The sequence below is a fragment of the Mustela nivalis genome (genome assembly GCF_964662115.1).
Source record: "Mustela nivalis genome assembly, chromosome: 4".
Lineage (NCBI taxonomy): Eukaryota > Metazoa > Chordata > Mammalia > Carnivora > Mustelidae > Mustela > Mustela nivalis.
The window spans coordinates 153014958-153032816 of NC_139023.1; the positions used below are offsets into that span (position 1 = coordinate 153014958).

Genomic DNA, 17859 nt, shown 5'->3' on the forward strand with positions numbered 1-17859 from the left:
CACAGATATTGTAGTTTAGGTCTTTTCCTGACCAGTGACAATTTCACTTTTTGTTGAAAGAGCCCTGAATGATTTGAGAGGAGGTAAGGGGATATCTGATGGAGTGGAACCAAAATGAATTGTTGAACTAATTCAGGAGCTGCCCATTCCAAGGAAAGAATTTATATGCCTGTCCTTTGAAGTTTCTGTATGCCGTGTTATGCTTTTTATTAACCTACTATATTTTCTTACATTATTTGATGAGTATTCCATGTGACTAGACTTCAGTAGACTTTGGTGAGATGGAATTGTGCAATGCATAACTTAATCTTTTGAGTTAAGATGACACTGATCATCCTGCCCTATGTGAAATGTACCAGATTTAAAAAAAAAAAAAGGATTTCTTTGAATGCCTTTTTACGTTATAAATATTTTTATTATGTCTTGCCTAGTTGGGTACACAATGAATGATCTCATTTTTGAATGGCAAGATGAGGCACCTGTGCAAGTGGCTGAAGGACTCACTTTGCCCCAGTTTCTGCTGAAAGAAGAGAAAGATTTACGATACTGCACTAAACATTACAACACAGGTAGGTGTCAAGCTTTCTTTATTACACTTATGACTTCTGGTTTTATGATATTCAGTGTTTCTTAATTATAGCGGTTGGTTAATTATTTTAAGTATTTATAGCTCAGTGTGTTTCATAGTCATAGAGCAGAAAATGAATGCATATGGAATTTACAGATGTTTGGACTCGGTGCATATTGTTATATAGTTGATTTGTCTATTACCAAAGAAGTACTTGGTATTCAATTATATTTATTTTTCTTTTTGCCAAAAGCTCATACTTACATACTAATGATGTTTCCCAAAAAGTTCCTTTAATTTCTATGTAAACAATAAAATGTACTTTTTAGCTCTTCTTGGGCATTATACACTGTGTTTGATAACAAAATAAAATAAATTGTTTTGTTTTTGTTTTTGTTTTCTTTCAAGGCTGCATTTGCTTAAACCTTCTTGGCTACAGTTTCATGCATTTCAAGTTATTTTCCTTAAGTTCCTACTACTCACACTGACACAGTAGCATTTTACCTTTGAGGACAGAGAAAAGATATTGCTGTCAAGGACTTATAGACTTAATGGGATATTTGCACATTCATGAGGTCTGTTTACTTCTCTTAACCAGCGCTAGCTATTCTCACAATATCTATTCTCACTGCCTAACCTATTCCTACAAAACCTGTTAAACCACCCACAAATGAGTAATCACTTCAGTGCGGTTAGTCCAGAACATCTCATTAGCGTCAGCTGCTGCTTTTATTATTTCCTTACGGCAAGTATGATTCCTCTTTAGCTCATCCTTTTCCAGGACTGTGACTTGACCTTTCACTTTACAAGGTCTTTAATCTCTTTAATCTCTTTAATCAAGTCACATTATTTGGTGAAAAAGTCACTGCCATTTTCTTAACCCAGCAGTGAGAGTGATATTTAATTTAGTGGAGAGTTCAAGGTTCATCCCAACACAAAGACAAAGGCAAGTGGGTCCATACCAGTGTCCTTGTTCAACTCTATAGGGGCAATTACAATGACAAGCAAATTTTAGAGAGATGCTAAGAGGCCGCTAGAGGTAGTTTAAGTTGGTGGATTGGTTTCCTAGGGCTGCTGTAACACAGAATGACAAATGTGGTGGTATCCCTTACCTATCGCCCCGAAAACCTCTTCTCTGTTTTCCCCTTACTCTGTAATTTGGCCACAGGGGCTCGTTTTCTTACATATGTCACACTGATTCCTGCTCCAGGGCTTAGTAATTGATCTTTGTCTTCTTCTTTTGCTATTTATTTATTTTTTAATTTAATTTAATTTTTTTTCAGTATTCCAAAATTCATTGATTACGCACCACACCCAGTGCTTCAAGCAATACGTGCCCTCCTTAATACCCACCACCAGGCTCACCCCTCCCAACACCTCCCAAAACCCCTCAGTTTGTTTCTTAGTCCACAGTCTCTCATGCTTTGTCTCCCCCTGCAACTTCCCCCACTTCACTTTTCCTTTCTTTCTCCTGATGTTCTCCTTGTTATTCCTTATTCTCCACAAGTGAAACCATATGATAATTGACTCTCTCTGCTTGACTTATTTCACTCCTCCAGTCCCGTCCATGTTGATACAAAAGTTGGGTATTCATCCTTTCCGATGGAGGCATAATATTCCATTGTATATATGGACCACATCTTCTTTTTCCATTCGTCTGTTGAAGGACATCTTGGCTTTTTCCACAGTTTGGCGACCGTGGCCACTGCTGCTATGAACATTGGGGTACATATGGCCCTTTTATTCACTACATCTGTATCTTTGAGGTAAATACCCAGTAGTGCAATTGCAGGGTCATACAGTAGCTCTATTTTTAATTTCGTAAGGAATCTCCACGCTGTTTTCCAAAGAAGTGGCTGCACCAACTTGCATTCCTACCAACAGTGTAAGAGGGTTCCTCTCTCTCCACATCCTCTCCAACACATGTTGTTTATTTTCTTGTTAATTTTGGTCATTCTGACTGGTGTAAGGTGGCATCTCAGTGTGGTTTTGATTTGAATCTTCCTAACAGCTAATGATGATGAACATTTTTTCATGTCTGTTAACCATTTGTATGTCTTCTTTGGAGAAGTGTCTGTTCATGTCTTCTGACCATTTTTTTGATGTGGTTCTGTTTTGTGTGTGTTGAGTTTGAAGAGTTCTTTATAGATCTTGGATATCAGCCCTTCATCTGTAGTGTCATTTGCAAATGTCTTCTCCCTTTCCCTTTGAGATCAGGGACATGACAAGGATGTCCACTCTCACCACTGTTGTCCAACATATTACTGGAAGTCCTAGCAACAGCAATCAGACTACAAAAAGAAATAAAATGTATTCAAATTGGCAAAGAAGAAGTCAAACTCTCTCCCTTCACAGACATAATACTTTATACAGAAAACCCAGAAGACTCCACCCCCAAACTACTAGAACTCATACAGCAATTCAGTACTGTGATAGATTACAAAATCATTGTACAGAAATCAGTTGTTTTCTTCTACACTAACAATGAAAATATAGAAAGGGAAACTAGAGTATTGATTCCATTTATTATAACACCAAGACCCATAAGAGTCCTGGGAATAAACCTAACCAAAGGGCTAATGGATCTGTACTCGAGCAACTACAGAACACTCATGAAAGAAATTGAAGAAGACAAACAAACTGAGGATTGCCTGGGGAAGGAGGGTTGGGAGAGTGTGGTTGGGTTATGGACATTAGGGAAGGTGTGTGCTATGGTGAGTTCTGTGAAGTGTGTAAACCTGGTGATTCACAGACCTGTACCCCTGGAGCTAATAATACATTATATGTTAATAAAAATAAAAAAAAATTTAAAAAGGGAAATTGAAGAAGACACAAAAAGATGGAAGAGCATTCCATACTCATGGGTCAGAAGAATAAACACTGTTAAAATGTCTATACTGCCCAGAGCAATCTATACTTTCAATGCCATCCTGATAAAAATTCCACTGACATTTTTTAAAGAGGTAGAACAAACAATCCTAATATTTGTATGGGACCAGAAGAGACATGGAAGTGCTAAGAAAATGTTGAAAAAGAAAAACAAAACTGGAGGCATCACGTTGCCTGATTTCAACTTTACTACAAAGCTGTGATCACCAAGACAGCATGGTACTGGCACAAAACAGACACACAGACCAGAAGAACAGAGTAGAGAGTACAGATATGGACCCTCAACTCTATGGTCAAATAATCTTTGACAAAGCAGGAAAAAATATACAGTGGGAAAAAGACAGTCTCTTCAATAAATGATGCTGGGAAAATTGGGCAGCTATTATAGAAGAATGAAACTTGACCATTCTCTTATACCATACACAAAAATAAACTCAAAATGGATAAAAGACCTCAGTATGAGGCAAGAATCTACCAAAATACTAGAGGAGAACATAGGCAAAATCTCTTTGACATTGGTCACAGCAACTTCTTTCAAGACATGTCCCCAAAGGCAAAGGAAACAAAAGCAAAAATGAACTTTTGGGACTTCCATCAAGATCAAAGGTTTCTTCTTTTGCTATTTAAATTTTATTTTATTATTTTTTTATTATGTTCAGTTAGCCACCATACAGTAAATCATTGATTTTTGATGTAGTATTCAGTGATTCATTAGTTACATCTAACACCCAGTACTCATCTCAATATGTGCCCTCCTTGATACCCATCAACTGGCTACCCCATACCCCACCCCACATACATATTTCTATACATACATACAATTTTCCAAAATTATTCCAAACCAAATATTCTCACATTCTTCAGGACTGCTCAAATATACATCTCCCTGACAAGTATATGTTAAACACCCACATCCCACCTTCAACTTACTGCTTTCACTGTCTAAAATTTTATCTTTAATTTATATGTTTACTTATCTATGGTGGTTTCCCTTATGACCAAATGTTTTTTAAAGCCAATGATTATTGGGGCACCTGGGTGGCTCAGTGGGTTAAAGCCTCTGCCTTCAGCTCAGGGCATGATCCCAGGGTCCTGGGATCGAGCCCCATGTTGGGCTCTCTGTTCCGTGGGGAGCCTTCTTCCTCCTTTCTCTGCCTACTTGTGATTTCTCTCTCTCTGTCAAATAAATAAATAAATCTAAAAAAAAAAAAAAAAGCCAATAATTACTGCTATTCTTTCTAACTCCATGTTTTCTGGGCTCTGCTTAAGTACAGAGACAACCAATACCTATTTGTTGAGTAAAAAAATAAAGAAAAAGTAGATTTGAACCTGGAAAATGTGTCTGTACTTACAACCTGCCCCTGGGAGCAGATTTACCCTAAACAGGAAACAGGATCTTTTAGATCTGTATGGGCAAGAAGGCTTTTTGTCCACCAGTTTTACTGAGGTATATAATTGACATAATAGGATAATGAGTGTACAATGGGATGGTTTAGCACATGTATACCCTGTGAAATGATTCCCCCCTTCAGGTTAGTTAACACATCCATCACCTCGCCCATTTACCCTTCTGTGTGTGAGAGAATAATTATGTTCTACTCTCTTAGCAAATCTCAGTTATACAGGACAGTGTTATCAGCTATAGCGACCATGTTATAATAGATCCTCAGATTTTGTTCATCTTGTACCTAAAGAATTTTTTAAAACAACTCTATTGAGATTTAATTTAGGTCCTTTAAATTCACTGTTTAAGGAATACAGCTCAATGATTTCTAATATATTTACAGAAGTGTGCAATCACTAACCTAATCTTAGAATATTTTATCACCTGAAAAAAAAATAAACTTTATATCAATTAGCAGTCCTCCCCATCCAGCAGCTCCAGGCAATCACTAATTAACTTTCTGTCTCTATAGCTTTATAATTTGGGGATGTTTTATATAATGGCATCATATGTGGTCTTTGCAATAGTCTTCTTTAAATTAGAAGAATGTTTTGAGATTCATCCCCCTGGTGGCATTTTTTAATACTTCATTCCTTTTATTGCCAAATAGTACTCTATTGTATAGATATACCTCATTTTGTTTATTCATTCACCAGTTGCTAGACATTTGGGGTATTTCCAACTTTGGACTATTTACAAACACTCACATACAAGTTTTGGGGTGGATGTATGTCATATCTCTTGCATTTGGAATTAGGAGTGGAAAGCTGGATCATATGGTAAATATATGCCACCAAACTTTTTCAAAGTATTCACACCCTTTTGCAATCCTTTCACCAATGAATGAGTATTCCAGTTCTCCACATCTTAACCAACTCTTGTCATTGTATATCTTCTTTATTACAGCCATTTTAGTGAGAATCATTGTGGTTTTGATTTGCATTTTCCCTAATGAGTAAGGATGAGCATCTTTTCGTTTGCTTATTGGTATTTGCATATCTTCTTTGGAAAAAGTTGTTTACTAGATTCCCTTGCCCATTTTCTAAGTCAGTTATTTCTCTTTTTATTATTGATTTACAGATACTTTTCCCCAGCTGGTATGTTGTCTTTTCTCTTTCCTTCTTTTTTTTTTTTTTAAGATTTTATTTATTCAACTGACAGAGATCACAAGTAGGCAAAGAGGCAGGCAGGGAGAGGAGGAAGCAGTCTCCCCACTGAGCTAGAGCCTGATGCAGGCCTTGATCCCAGGACCCTGGGATCATGACCTAAGCCGAAGGCAGAGGCTTTAACCCACTGAGCCACCCAGGCACCCTGTCTTTTCTCTTTCTTCATGATGTCATTTGAGGCCAAAAACTTTTAATTTTGAGGTAGCCAAATTTATCACTTTTTGTTTCTTTTGTTACTTGTGATTTTGGTATCATATTAAAAAAAAAATTGTTGCCTAACCTAAGATCATAAAGATTAACTCCTATGCCTTCTAAGAATTTTGTAGCTTAGAATTTATGTATAGGTCTATGATCCATTTTGAATAGTATGGGATAGAGTGGAAGTTCATTCTTTTGCATGTGAATACAAAGTTCTCCCTGTACCATCTGCTGAGGAGACCATAATTTCCCTATAGAATAGCTTTAGTTCTTTGTTAAAAATCAGTTGACCATGAATGACTATTTCCAGACTTCCGATTCTATTCCATTGATCTTCATATTTATGCTTATGACATTATCCTATTTGGTTGTTATAGCTTTGTAGCAGGTCTTGAAATGGGGAAATCTGAGTCCAACAAATTTATTCTTTTTACCCTAAGGGCTATATTTTTTATTCTAGGTCTCTTGCATTGCCATAATAATTTTAGGATCAGCTCATACATTTCTGCATAAAAGCCAGTTGAAATTTTGGTAGAGATTGCAATGAATTTATAGAGCAATATTGGAAGTATTCTGATCTAGCCATATTTCGTCTTCTAATTAATGACTACAGAATGATTTTCTATTTGTTCCAATTTTTTAATTTTGTTCAACTATGTTTTGTGTTTCTTAGTATAGAAGCCCTGAACTTCTTTTGTTAAATTTTTTATAAGTCTTTTATTTTATTGGTTTTATTGTAAATGGAATTGTTTGCTCAATTTAATTTTTTGATTGTTTATTGCTAGTGTATAGAAACATGATTATTTTTTGTATACTGATAGTGTATCCTATAGCCTTGCTAAACCCAGCAGTTCAACTAGATTTTTAGTGAATTCTCCAGGATTTCCTTTGTACAAGGTAATATCTTCTGCTTATAGAGATAGTTTTACTACTTCCTTCTCAATTTAAATAACTTTTCCTTAATTGTTGCCCAATTATCCTGGCTGGAACCTCTCAATACAATGTTTAATAGATGTGGGAAGAGAAGACATTCTTGCCTTGTTCCAGAATTTAGTAGGAAAGCATTCAGCTTTTCACCATTAAGTGTTAAGCAAGCTTTTCACCATTAACTATTTCACCATACTTAATTTCCTCAGACTGAGGAAATTATCCTCTGTTTCTAGTTTGTTGAGTGTGTTTGTTATGGAAGACTATTGGATTTTTGACAATTTTAATTCTATTGAGATGATCATATGTTTTTGTTTTTGTTCTTTTTATATAGTATATTACACTGACTTGTATTACATTAAGCCAAACTTGCTTACATTCCATTAGTTCTGACTGGTTATGATGTATAGCTCTTCCCATATGTTGCTGGATTTAGTTTGTTAATATTTCTCTGGGGTTTGTATATTTATATTCACAAGAGATTGTCTATATACCTTTTTTTCCTGTGATATCTTTGTCTGGTTTTACTATCAGGGTAATACTGAGCTCACTGAATGAGTTAGGAATTATTCCATGCTGTCTAGTTCCTGGATGATTTTATAAATGATTATTATTAATTCTTCTTTAGATTTTTATGTCTTAAAGATTTTATTTATCTGTCAGAGATTGAGAGAGCACAAGCAGGGAGTGGCAGGCAGGGGGAGAGGGAGAAGCAGTTTCCTACTGAGCAAGGAGCCTAATGTAGGACTCGATTCCAGAACCCTGGGATCATGGCCTAAGCCAAAGGCAGATGCCTAACCAACTGAGCCACCCAGGTATCCATCTTCTTTAGATATTTAACAGAAGTTTTGTGGTCTTGAGTTTTCCCTTGTAAAGTTTTAAAACTACTAAGTTAACCTCTTTACTTTTTGTAGGTCTGTTCAGATTTTCTATTTCTTCTTGAATAAGATTAAGTAATATATGTCATTCTATATATTTGTCCATTTCATCTAAGACATTCCACTTTTTGGAATGTATTCATAATACTTCCTTATTATCCTTTAATTTCTCTGAGTAGTAATGTCCCCTCATTCATACCTTATTTTAATAATTTGATTCTCCTTTTTTGTTTCATCCTTCAGAGCCAAGATACTTCTTTCTTAAATTATTTATTTGTTTATTTATTTATCTTAGAAAGAGACAAAGAGAGAGAGAGAGAAAGACAGAAAAAGAGAGCACACAGGCCAGGCAGTATTGCTGTGGGGGTGGGGGACGTGGCAGAGAGAAAGAGAAGGAGAGAATCTCAAGCAGACTCGGTGCTAAGCCAGGACTGGACTTGGGGCTGGATCTCATATGATGAGATCATGACCTGAGCCAAAATCTAGAGTCCAAAGCTTGACCAGCTGAGCCACCCAGGTGTCCCATAACCAGTATACTTTTAATTATAAATCGCAGACAACCAAATACAAATATCTCAAATGATATAAAATTGTTAATTTTGTGCCCACTTTTATATTGGATTATGTGTCCTTTTATCGATGAACTGTAATATTCTTTTTATTGTCTCTAGGTTTTTTTTTTGTTGTTGTTGTTGTTGTTTGTTTTTGGAAGGAGCATTGAGACTAGAATGCAGGGTTTTTTTTTTTTTTTATTTTTGACTAGAAAATGAATCAATTAATCAAAATAAATTTTGAATCACCTGAAGGAAATAAACTTTAAGGCTGAAAAGTATAATAAATAATTAAATAAATTAAAATATAGTAAAATCACAGTAAAAATATAAATGTGCTTGAAGAAGCTCCAGTCCTGTTATGCCAGTGTTAGCATGTCAGAACTTTTGTCAATTATTCATTTTTCTCTCTAGAGCCACAAATACACACATGGTATATATTTATTTGTATATATACCCTTTACCATTATTTTCCTCCCAGTGATAGCTATGAAAACACTCTTTATAAGGTATGATGAGAATATATATATATATATATATTTTGAGGATTACATGAACCTTACAGAATGTATTCAAAGTACCCAAACCGTCAGTAATTATTACTAATCTCATCATGGTATTACTTGGATAATTTATTTTTCTCTCTTTTTTAAAAGATTTACGTATTTATTTATTTGAGAGAGAGAGCACACACACATGCCCATGCACCGGCTAGAGTGGAAGGTTGGAACGGGTTAAGGAGCAGAAGGAGAGGCAGTGAGAATCTTAAGCAGACTCCACACTGAGTGCAGAGCCTGATAGGGGGCTTGATCCCATGACCCTGAGAGCATGACCTAAGCCGAAACCAGGACTTGGACACTAAAACGACTGTGCCACCCAGGCATGCCGGGAATGGCCAGCAATCCCTTTACCAGAAGATGAAACATTACTCTACACTTTGTTGTGAAAAAAGGGAGATGACGGGGGTGGGGGAGAGGAGAGCATTGCGGAGGGGGTCAATGCTCAGAGACAAAGACCCTTTGCTCTTCTTTGTTCCCACCTTTATTGGTCCTTCAGGGTAATCATAAATATCACTGTTTCTCAAGCAAGTAATGTGTGACAAGCAGTTGTACTGTAGCAAGGAGGATCTGTTTGCTGGAAAGATACAATATGCTAATCTGCATGTTCAAGGAATTCTGCTAAACATAGACTAAGGAGCAATGCATGCATCATAGATCACAGGGTGTCTGTTTGGGCTAAGGAAGCTTTGGGAAGGCAACTCTCGCAGCATTCTCAGGGCAGAGTGGTCACGCAAGTGTCCACATGCCAAAGGCCCACGCCCTTCTCCCAAACCTTCCCTCACCCTCGGTGGCCTTTTTATATTCACCTTCATGTTACCTTTTAGCAAGCCAGCTATTATTTCATGCTTTCATGCTCTACATTAACCCCAACACAGGCACCCTGAGGTTACTTGGATAATCTAATGATGATATCATAAAAATAGTTCAGTTATTCTTGCCCTATTTCATTATTTAAAAATCTTTGTATTTCAATAGAATCTTAAAAACCTAAAGTAATTCATATATTTCAAGAATTTTTAGGCATTCTGTATGTAGTTGATAAATTGATAAAAGGATCATAGATAGCTTACTTGTATCCTTCTGATCCCTAAACACCTAAGAGTGGAATCCAACTTTCCCAGTTTCTGAAACTTTATAAGGAATTTTAAGCCCTGGACTCTCATCCATCCCTTGATCCATTGTTTGTGCCTCTGAATCACAGCAGCACGTGGCTCAAGCCATACTCCTGGAAGTTGTGCACTGAAACCGATCTAAAAATACCCAGCAAGCTTCTTGGATGTGCTTTTTGATTCTCTTTCACAACTGGATCAGAGGATGTCACCTAAAATGATCAGCATGTTAATTCACTGACCTTATCCCTCTTAACATAGTTAGAATAAGGAGAGAATAAAAACCAAGATTTGGGTTATTCAGATAAACAATTATTTTAAGGAGAGATAACATTGTCATGGTAGTAGGGAGTATAACCAGAGGATAAACAGGGATATCAACAAAATGATTAATTAAGACATGATTTATTCCTCTATTAAATACTTACCATAATAGAGTCATAGGGCATGAATATATAGAACATGTATATCTCAGGGTTTTTTAGTAGGTGTGTTTTTAAATTATATTCAGATTTATTGATGGAGAACAACATGTTTTGCCCTTTTTTGCATTAATAGTTTCCAAATTATTAATGCATAAATTAACTTACATGAATAGCATTTAAGGAATTATTCATCTTTAATTGAATTTATCCTTTAGCACATACTCTAAAGTAAATGTAAAGGCCTCTGGAACAAATAGCACCTGGCTCCCAATAAGTACTAAGAAGTACCAGACAGAATGAATGAGTAAGGACAGTTTTTAGATATTAGATACGCATTTCTCCTATCTCAGAAATGATTGCTGGAATCAAGTAAAATGATATAGCATTAAGTATTTTCAAAGTTTGAAATGCTAACCAAATGTGAAGTCATAAAATGACACACTATTTTCTGGAAAGTGTACTCTCATGTTGCTTCCATATGCTAGCAGAAAATAAGAAAAATATTTTTTCAGAAACCAATTTGCATATGTGATTTAAGACCCCTTTACATTGTAGTGGAAAATTTTAGGACACAATGTGGGGGGAAAATGTGACCTTTGATGTCATCATGAAGACCTATTTTTACCAACTACTGCATTTATTTTACAACCAATTAGGAAAATTTACATGTATAGAAGTGCGATTCCATCTTGAACGACAAATGGGATACTACCTGATCCAGATGTACATTCCCAGTCTCCTGATCGTTATCCTCTCCTGGGTTTCATTCTGGATCAATATGGATGCTGCGCCAGCCAGGGTAGCCTTGGGAATAACTACTGTGCTGACCATGACCACCCAGAGCTCAGGATCACGAGCTTCCTTACCAAAGGTAAGTGTACTAAATGGACACACACTCATATTTGCACAATTATTTATAGATATTTAATATTTTACATAGAAAATTCACATATATGCAATCATCAACCTTTGTCTTACTGCATGGATGTGTTATAGTAATATGCTTACTATTAAGACTGATACAATAATAAATATTTATATGATGAATGTTCTGTTCATGAATATATATGTGTGTGTATAGCTTTATATATATTTTGCATTTTTTCCTTAGTATAAATTCTTACAACTGGAATCACTACACTGATGACCGTACGTATAGATACGTATTGCCAAATATCCCTCCAAAAAAATTTATAGCAGTTACACTCCCACATGTATTGTATAAGGGTGTCCATAATGCTGTGTATAGCACTTTTTTTAAAAGTTTTTTTTGTTTGTTTGTTTGACAGAAAGAGATCACAAGTAGGCAGAGAGGCAGGCAGAGAGAGAGGAGGAAGCAGGCTTCCCGCTGAGCAGAGAGCCCGATGTGGGGCTCAGTCCCAGGACCCTGGGATCATGACCGGAGCGAAAGGCAGAGGCTTTAACCCACTGAGCCTTCCAGGTGCCCCAGCACTTATTATTTTTATGGGTTTTTTCCCCCCTTTTGGTTTTTAAGTTGCCACAGGTCAACGAAAAGGAAAGCTTATCTAATATCATGATTTTAGTCCATGTGGAGCTGCCAGAATTAAAAAAAAAAAAAAACTGTTCTCTCTATGAGGTTTGTAAAAAAACCCAGTACTCCGTTTTACAACGTATGCTGAAATAAAACATAGGAAGCTCTTTTAATCCATTTAGCAAATAGCAATAGAATTATTTTCCTCACGGGATGACTTCTAAGAAAAATTTCTGCTATCTAAATTAAGTAATCCTGTCTAGCTTCCAATAAGCTTCACTATTATTTTCATTACAATGATGTAGATATAGTAAAATTATATTAACTTTCCTTCTGCATTTGATGCTATCTACTTGTAATGCCAAGTGAATTATAACTCTATTGTCATGGTTTCCTTAACTCCCACATTGAATTGCATTGCATGATTCGATTTATGAGGATAAAGTACCTAAATAAACAAAAGTTGATGGCAGGATATTTTATCACTAAAAAGTTACTTCAAATAGGAAGAACTTGATATTTAACAATATTCACACTGCCTAGATAAAATTTAATGGCTGTCTTGCAAAATAAAATCTACTTTTATTAATAATTAATTGAATTTTCAACTTAATACTTAATTTCCACTTCAACTAGTGCTTTATAAAATATTGTTCAGGTGAAAATTACAAATCTATTTATAAGATTAATAAGTCCCAATGCTTACTTATATATATATATGAATATCTCAAGGATTCTGAATAATAGTTGAAGCTCCATACTCAATTTGTAAAGGAAATTGCCAGTTTACTCAGTGATTTTCCCCCAAATGCTAAAGAGAAATGAAAGCTCATTCATTCAATAAGTTGTCAACCAGAGAAGAAAACAAAATGCTCCCTTTCAGAAAGCTACAGCTTCTATGAGGCAGAGTATAAAGACATTTGAATACAAACATTAAGGCAGAATTAGGAGAGCATGGAGATCAGAGTGGAGGAGGCAGAAATAAAGAAAGCAACACATTAAAAAAACAAACAAACAAACAGGATGAAGACATAAGTTTTTTGTTTTTGTTTTTTAAAGGAAAGAAAATCTTGGAATGGCTTCATTTTCTTAAGACATAGGAAAGATTTTTAAAAATCATTAATTTCACTCTGATTTCAGGGAAGGAATAAATTTTCAACTATGAGCTCAATTATATACCTAAATGTACACAAAGACTCTATATTTCTCAGATCATAGAGACAATGACCACTGGAAATGTGATAACAGATTTATGTCTGACACACAAAAATAATTCATTAACAAAATGATATCTTAAGAGAGAGTGACCAGATCATTTTAGGTTTCTTGTGTTGTTTTTTTTTTTTAAGATTTTTTATTTATTTTCTTAAGAGAAAGAGAGAGAGAGCACAAGCAGAGGGAGAGGGAGAAGCAGACTCCGCATTGAGCTGGAAGACCGATGTGGGGCTTGATCCCAAGACCTGGAGATCGTGACCTGAGCCAGAGGCAGATGTCTAACCACCAGAGTAACCCAAGCCACCCAAGCGCCCTCATTTTAGGTTTTGTGATAGTTAGGGGATGAGAGATTGAGCATATTCAGCTATGTACATTAGAATTCAGGAATATTCAGGAAGACACTGAAGACCCAGGATAAACAAGAAGAATTAATCTATTGGAAAGGATAATTCCAAAAGATAGAAAAATCTAAAAAATGCAATTCTGATTCTGTGATTTGGCGGGGCTAGAAAGGCAAGAGGTGAGGGGCCACACTTGCCTTAGGAACAGATGGCTAAATCGTATACCTTATGATCCGCTCTATTCTCAACCTCACAAAAGAACTCTCAGATACCTAAAAGTCTTGCCACTGAAATATCCATCATCCTCTTACTGACAAAATCTAGGAAGTAGGAAAACAAAATGAAATTCAGGAAACTAATGGAAGATGATCAGACAGAGGAGGACGAAACAATAAATCATTAGTTTATATAACTGCTTAGTATTTTGTCCAGGCTGTATGCCAATACGTCTCCTGCAGGATACAAAGAAGTTTGGAAATCAGTTAAGTAAAATTCAGGGTAGAAAATCTCAAAGGATATACCTTAGTCAGCACCTTGAGAACTATAGAGCTCAGATTCCTCTCTGATATTTCCTCTTACATTGTCCTCTACAGTGTCATAATAAATCAAACATGTTATGGCCCAAACCAAGAAGATTCCTGTGATTCAGTTCTTGGAATATGGAGCTCTTTGTCATTCCTGTGGTGCCTGCATTAGGTGACCAGGAGGGGGTAACAATACTTCTATTGCCAGCAATTTTTCATAGTTGTATAAAGCTAGGGACCCCCCTTAACACTGTGCTTAGAGCAGAACGACTGAGAAAAAATGGTGATCATAGAGCCATGTCAATGGAGGGTTTTCTAAAGATCAGGTTTATTTTGATTGGACTTCAGGAGATTTTAAAGAGAGAAGTAATCATTCTGACTTTTATTTGAAGATCAGATAGAAGGGTGAACATGGAAGCAGAGAAACTGCCAAGTAAGCTATCAGAGTCTAGAGCAGACGATGGTCTGGCTACATTGGTAACAGTAGAGGTGGAAAATAGGAGATAAATTTAGAAAGAGGTGGGTATTTTAAAGAAAATATTTGGAAGTGAAACAGAATTTGCTCATGAACTGGACCTGGAGGGAGTAAGGGAAAGGCAGGAGTCCATGGTGGCATTCAGGTAAATAAGACTTTGCCATATTAGTAAATACTCAAGGAAACAAGAAGAGGAAAAAAGGGATGGAGAGAGGAACGAGAGAAGGATTCCTGGAAAGTTCTATGTGAATTTCTCCTACTCTGCTCCCACCAACATGGCCACCTCATTTCTAAATGTTAGAAAATAAGAAACACTTGAAATTTCAAATGTGGATAATCAGTTAAATACTTCACAGACACCCAGAAGCCTGTAGCCTATGAAAATCTCAAATTCTGCCCCAAAAGCTATTTATCTCAAACAATTTCTTTTAACTTTTTTCCCCATTCAGTTTGTCTGTGAAACCCATCAGGAGTAGATTTTTGAGAGAACAAAAGGTCTTCTACATGTTTCTATCCTCAGAACCTAAATCGTATCATGTATGTGTCTACTGAGTAAATATCATGCATATATTTAAAGACAAGAACTTTTAAACATTTACTTAGTCATCTGTCATTTTTTTCATATCTTTCTAAAAGAATATAAAAACTCAGTTGAGTTACTTTTGTGTAGAACCATATTTTTCCCCTGAAAATCACCAGATTAATGAAAAAAATTAAATGTTGTATCTATTTACCTTATAGTATAATGAAAACATTGATATTATATTGTTTTACTCTTCCTAAAGACACCAATTATAGAAGTGATTATAAATGTTAGAAAATATCAATTGAACTATTATATTTTTATTTAGATACCATCACTGTGTGGGCACACAAAGATCTCTATGTGAGATTACACTGAAAAGACAGGGATATGAAGAAAACTGGAAGACCTATACTAACTATTATGTTCTTACCTAGTTAATACTCATTCTCAAAAAACAAACAAAGAGCCCCTGCACTTTTAAAGGAGAGTAAGCTGTAAATGTTGGCAGTAATATAAATGAGGGGGGAGAGGCTACATAATAATCTTATTAATAAAACAATAACTATTACTGTCAGTAATGTTTTGGTCCTCACCATTTAAGTGCAACATTCTAATATTTATGCTAAATATAGTTAACTAAAATTATTTCAGTTAAGTTCAGTACAAATATGGTACAAGTTGGTTCATTTTTAATTTCTTAATGTGACAGAATTTTAATAATCATATGTAACTTATAATACCATATTTGATGTGAGCAATAGATTTAATTTTTTAAAAATGCATTGAATATACTAATAATTTAGTTTCATATTAAATTCACTTAGGGAAAAGAGGGAAAAAGAAAAAAGTATCGAAAATTAAAGAATTATTTATTCATTCCCTTTTTGTTAAAAATCACAGACTACAATGCATGTGAATGTCATCCAAATTTATTAGCATTTTATCTATTATCTGTAAACAGAGAATTCCTAAACATAAGTTAGGTCCTATAATAAGAAGGGTAGAAATTGATAGATATCTCTGGTCTTACATTTAATGTTGGAACCTACATTTATTAGGCTTACTAGATTTCACTAAGCTGAAAATTAACAGTTACCAAGCATGTCCTTTGTAGGTGACACAGACGCAGAGCCACTGCCTAAATTCTTCAATCTGATGCCACATTAGGAAAAAATATATAATCAAATCACAAATTTTAATGTTTAAAAATATGATATAATACAATGGTTTTGGCATCAAACTGTATTTAAAAACAAAACAACTATATGCCACTTTGAGACAATTTTACTTAAATAATGTCAGAAACTCCCTTTACTGCATTCACGCATATCCTAGATTCATACCAAGAACCCTCGAGGCAGAAACAGATGGAAACCTCCCCTTCACCAGTGGAATAACAAACACGCTCCCAACATCATTTTTGTTAAGCAACTAACAAGCTTTCTCTGTCTTTGTAATTCGTGTGAAGTTGTCAGTGAAGGTCTTGACCTCAGAGATGAAGCGAACATGGTTAAAATAAAGTTGATGTTATAGAAATACAAAGCCTCCAGGACAAAAATGCAGAGGAGAGAGAAGTCACAGAATTCAACCTTAATGGAGCAGTTAAAAAAGATAATATATTAAGAAATTTCAGTAACTGATAGTATGCACCACAGAAGCCTTGGCAGTGATATCTAGATTTCATAATTTCATATAAATGGTAAACATCAGAGCCTTGTCCTGTAGAAGAGAGGATGGCAAAACTCTCAGAACTGAAGCAGAAGTCAGAGATAACAAGATGACCTTTCCAAATCCCATAGCTTTTTTGGCCGAACTTTTCTATCTGGTGACTCGGGGGATTGGCCAAGTCCATTATTTAGGAAAGCTGCAGCTCTTTTCTCTGACAATTTCATCTTTTAAAATAAAAACTTTTATATATGGAAAATAAATATTGCTTGCGAAGCATCTTTCATTCACGAAGGGTTATGAAGATCGTAATCAGTATGAACCTGACATTGGAAGGACTCTGCTGTTGTGAACAGCCCTCTGGGACCATAAATGTCCAAACTCACAAAACCTTGTGTGTGTGACTCACTGCCTAATGTTTCAAGAAGGCAGTCCTCCAGACAGTTTCTCTCACTTTTTCAACAGCCACTTCACTCTCCTTTAACACCTGTTTCTAAAACATTGTTTATTCTGTCCCTTGCCTCTCTCTCGCTTTAGGTCTGGAAGGAAGCTCAAAATGATTTTGCAACTAATATTTTTTCCTAGAAAAATGACAGAACACAAAGTTCTCATACAGGCTTTACACTAGGGAGAAATGGGAGATTAAACGTACTACATTCTGGATTTTACAAAACCAAGATTAAGGAATCGTCATTGTGATGTGAAATAAAATCCCCAGAAAAAAATAGCACTCAAGCAGGAAATCTTCCAGCATATCTCAGAAAAGAAGCATCTGGTCAAATGCTTGAGTCACTTGTCCATCCCTCAGCCAGAACTGCTCCTCACAGTTTCCTTGACAATTCTAAGGACCTGGGAGCCTCCATCAGGATTGATTGTCATTAAAGGGAGAAAGATCATCCTGGTGAA

The 17859-nt window shown here is 35.6% G+C and overlaps 1 protein-coding gene and 1 long non-coding RNA gene across 3 annotated transcripts in view; one reads left to right on the forward strand and one right to left on the reverse strand.

Annotated features, from left to right (window-relative positions):
- Window positions 1-17859, forward strand: part of GLRA3 (glycine receptor alpha 3) — a 192970-nt gene that overhangs the window by 149575 nt on the left and 25536 nt on the right. The window contains exons 6-7 of the mRNA XM_082726943.1: window positions 432-569; window positions 11372-11586. Coding sequence (XP_082583069.1) covers window positions 432-569; window positions 11372-11586 — 353 coding nt within the window. The remainder of the gene's footprint in view (window positions 1-431; window positions 570-11371; window positions 11587-17859) is intronic.
- Window positions 1-17859, reverse strand: part of LOC309862738 — a 130060-nt gene that overhangs the window by 35910 nt on the left and 76291 nt on the right. The gene's annotated exons all lie outside the window — the stretch shown is intronic.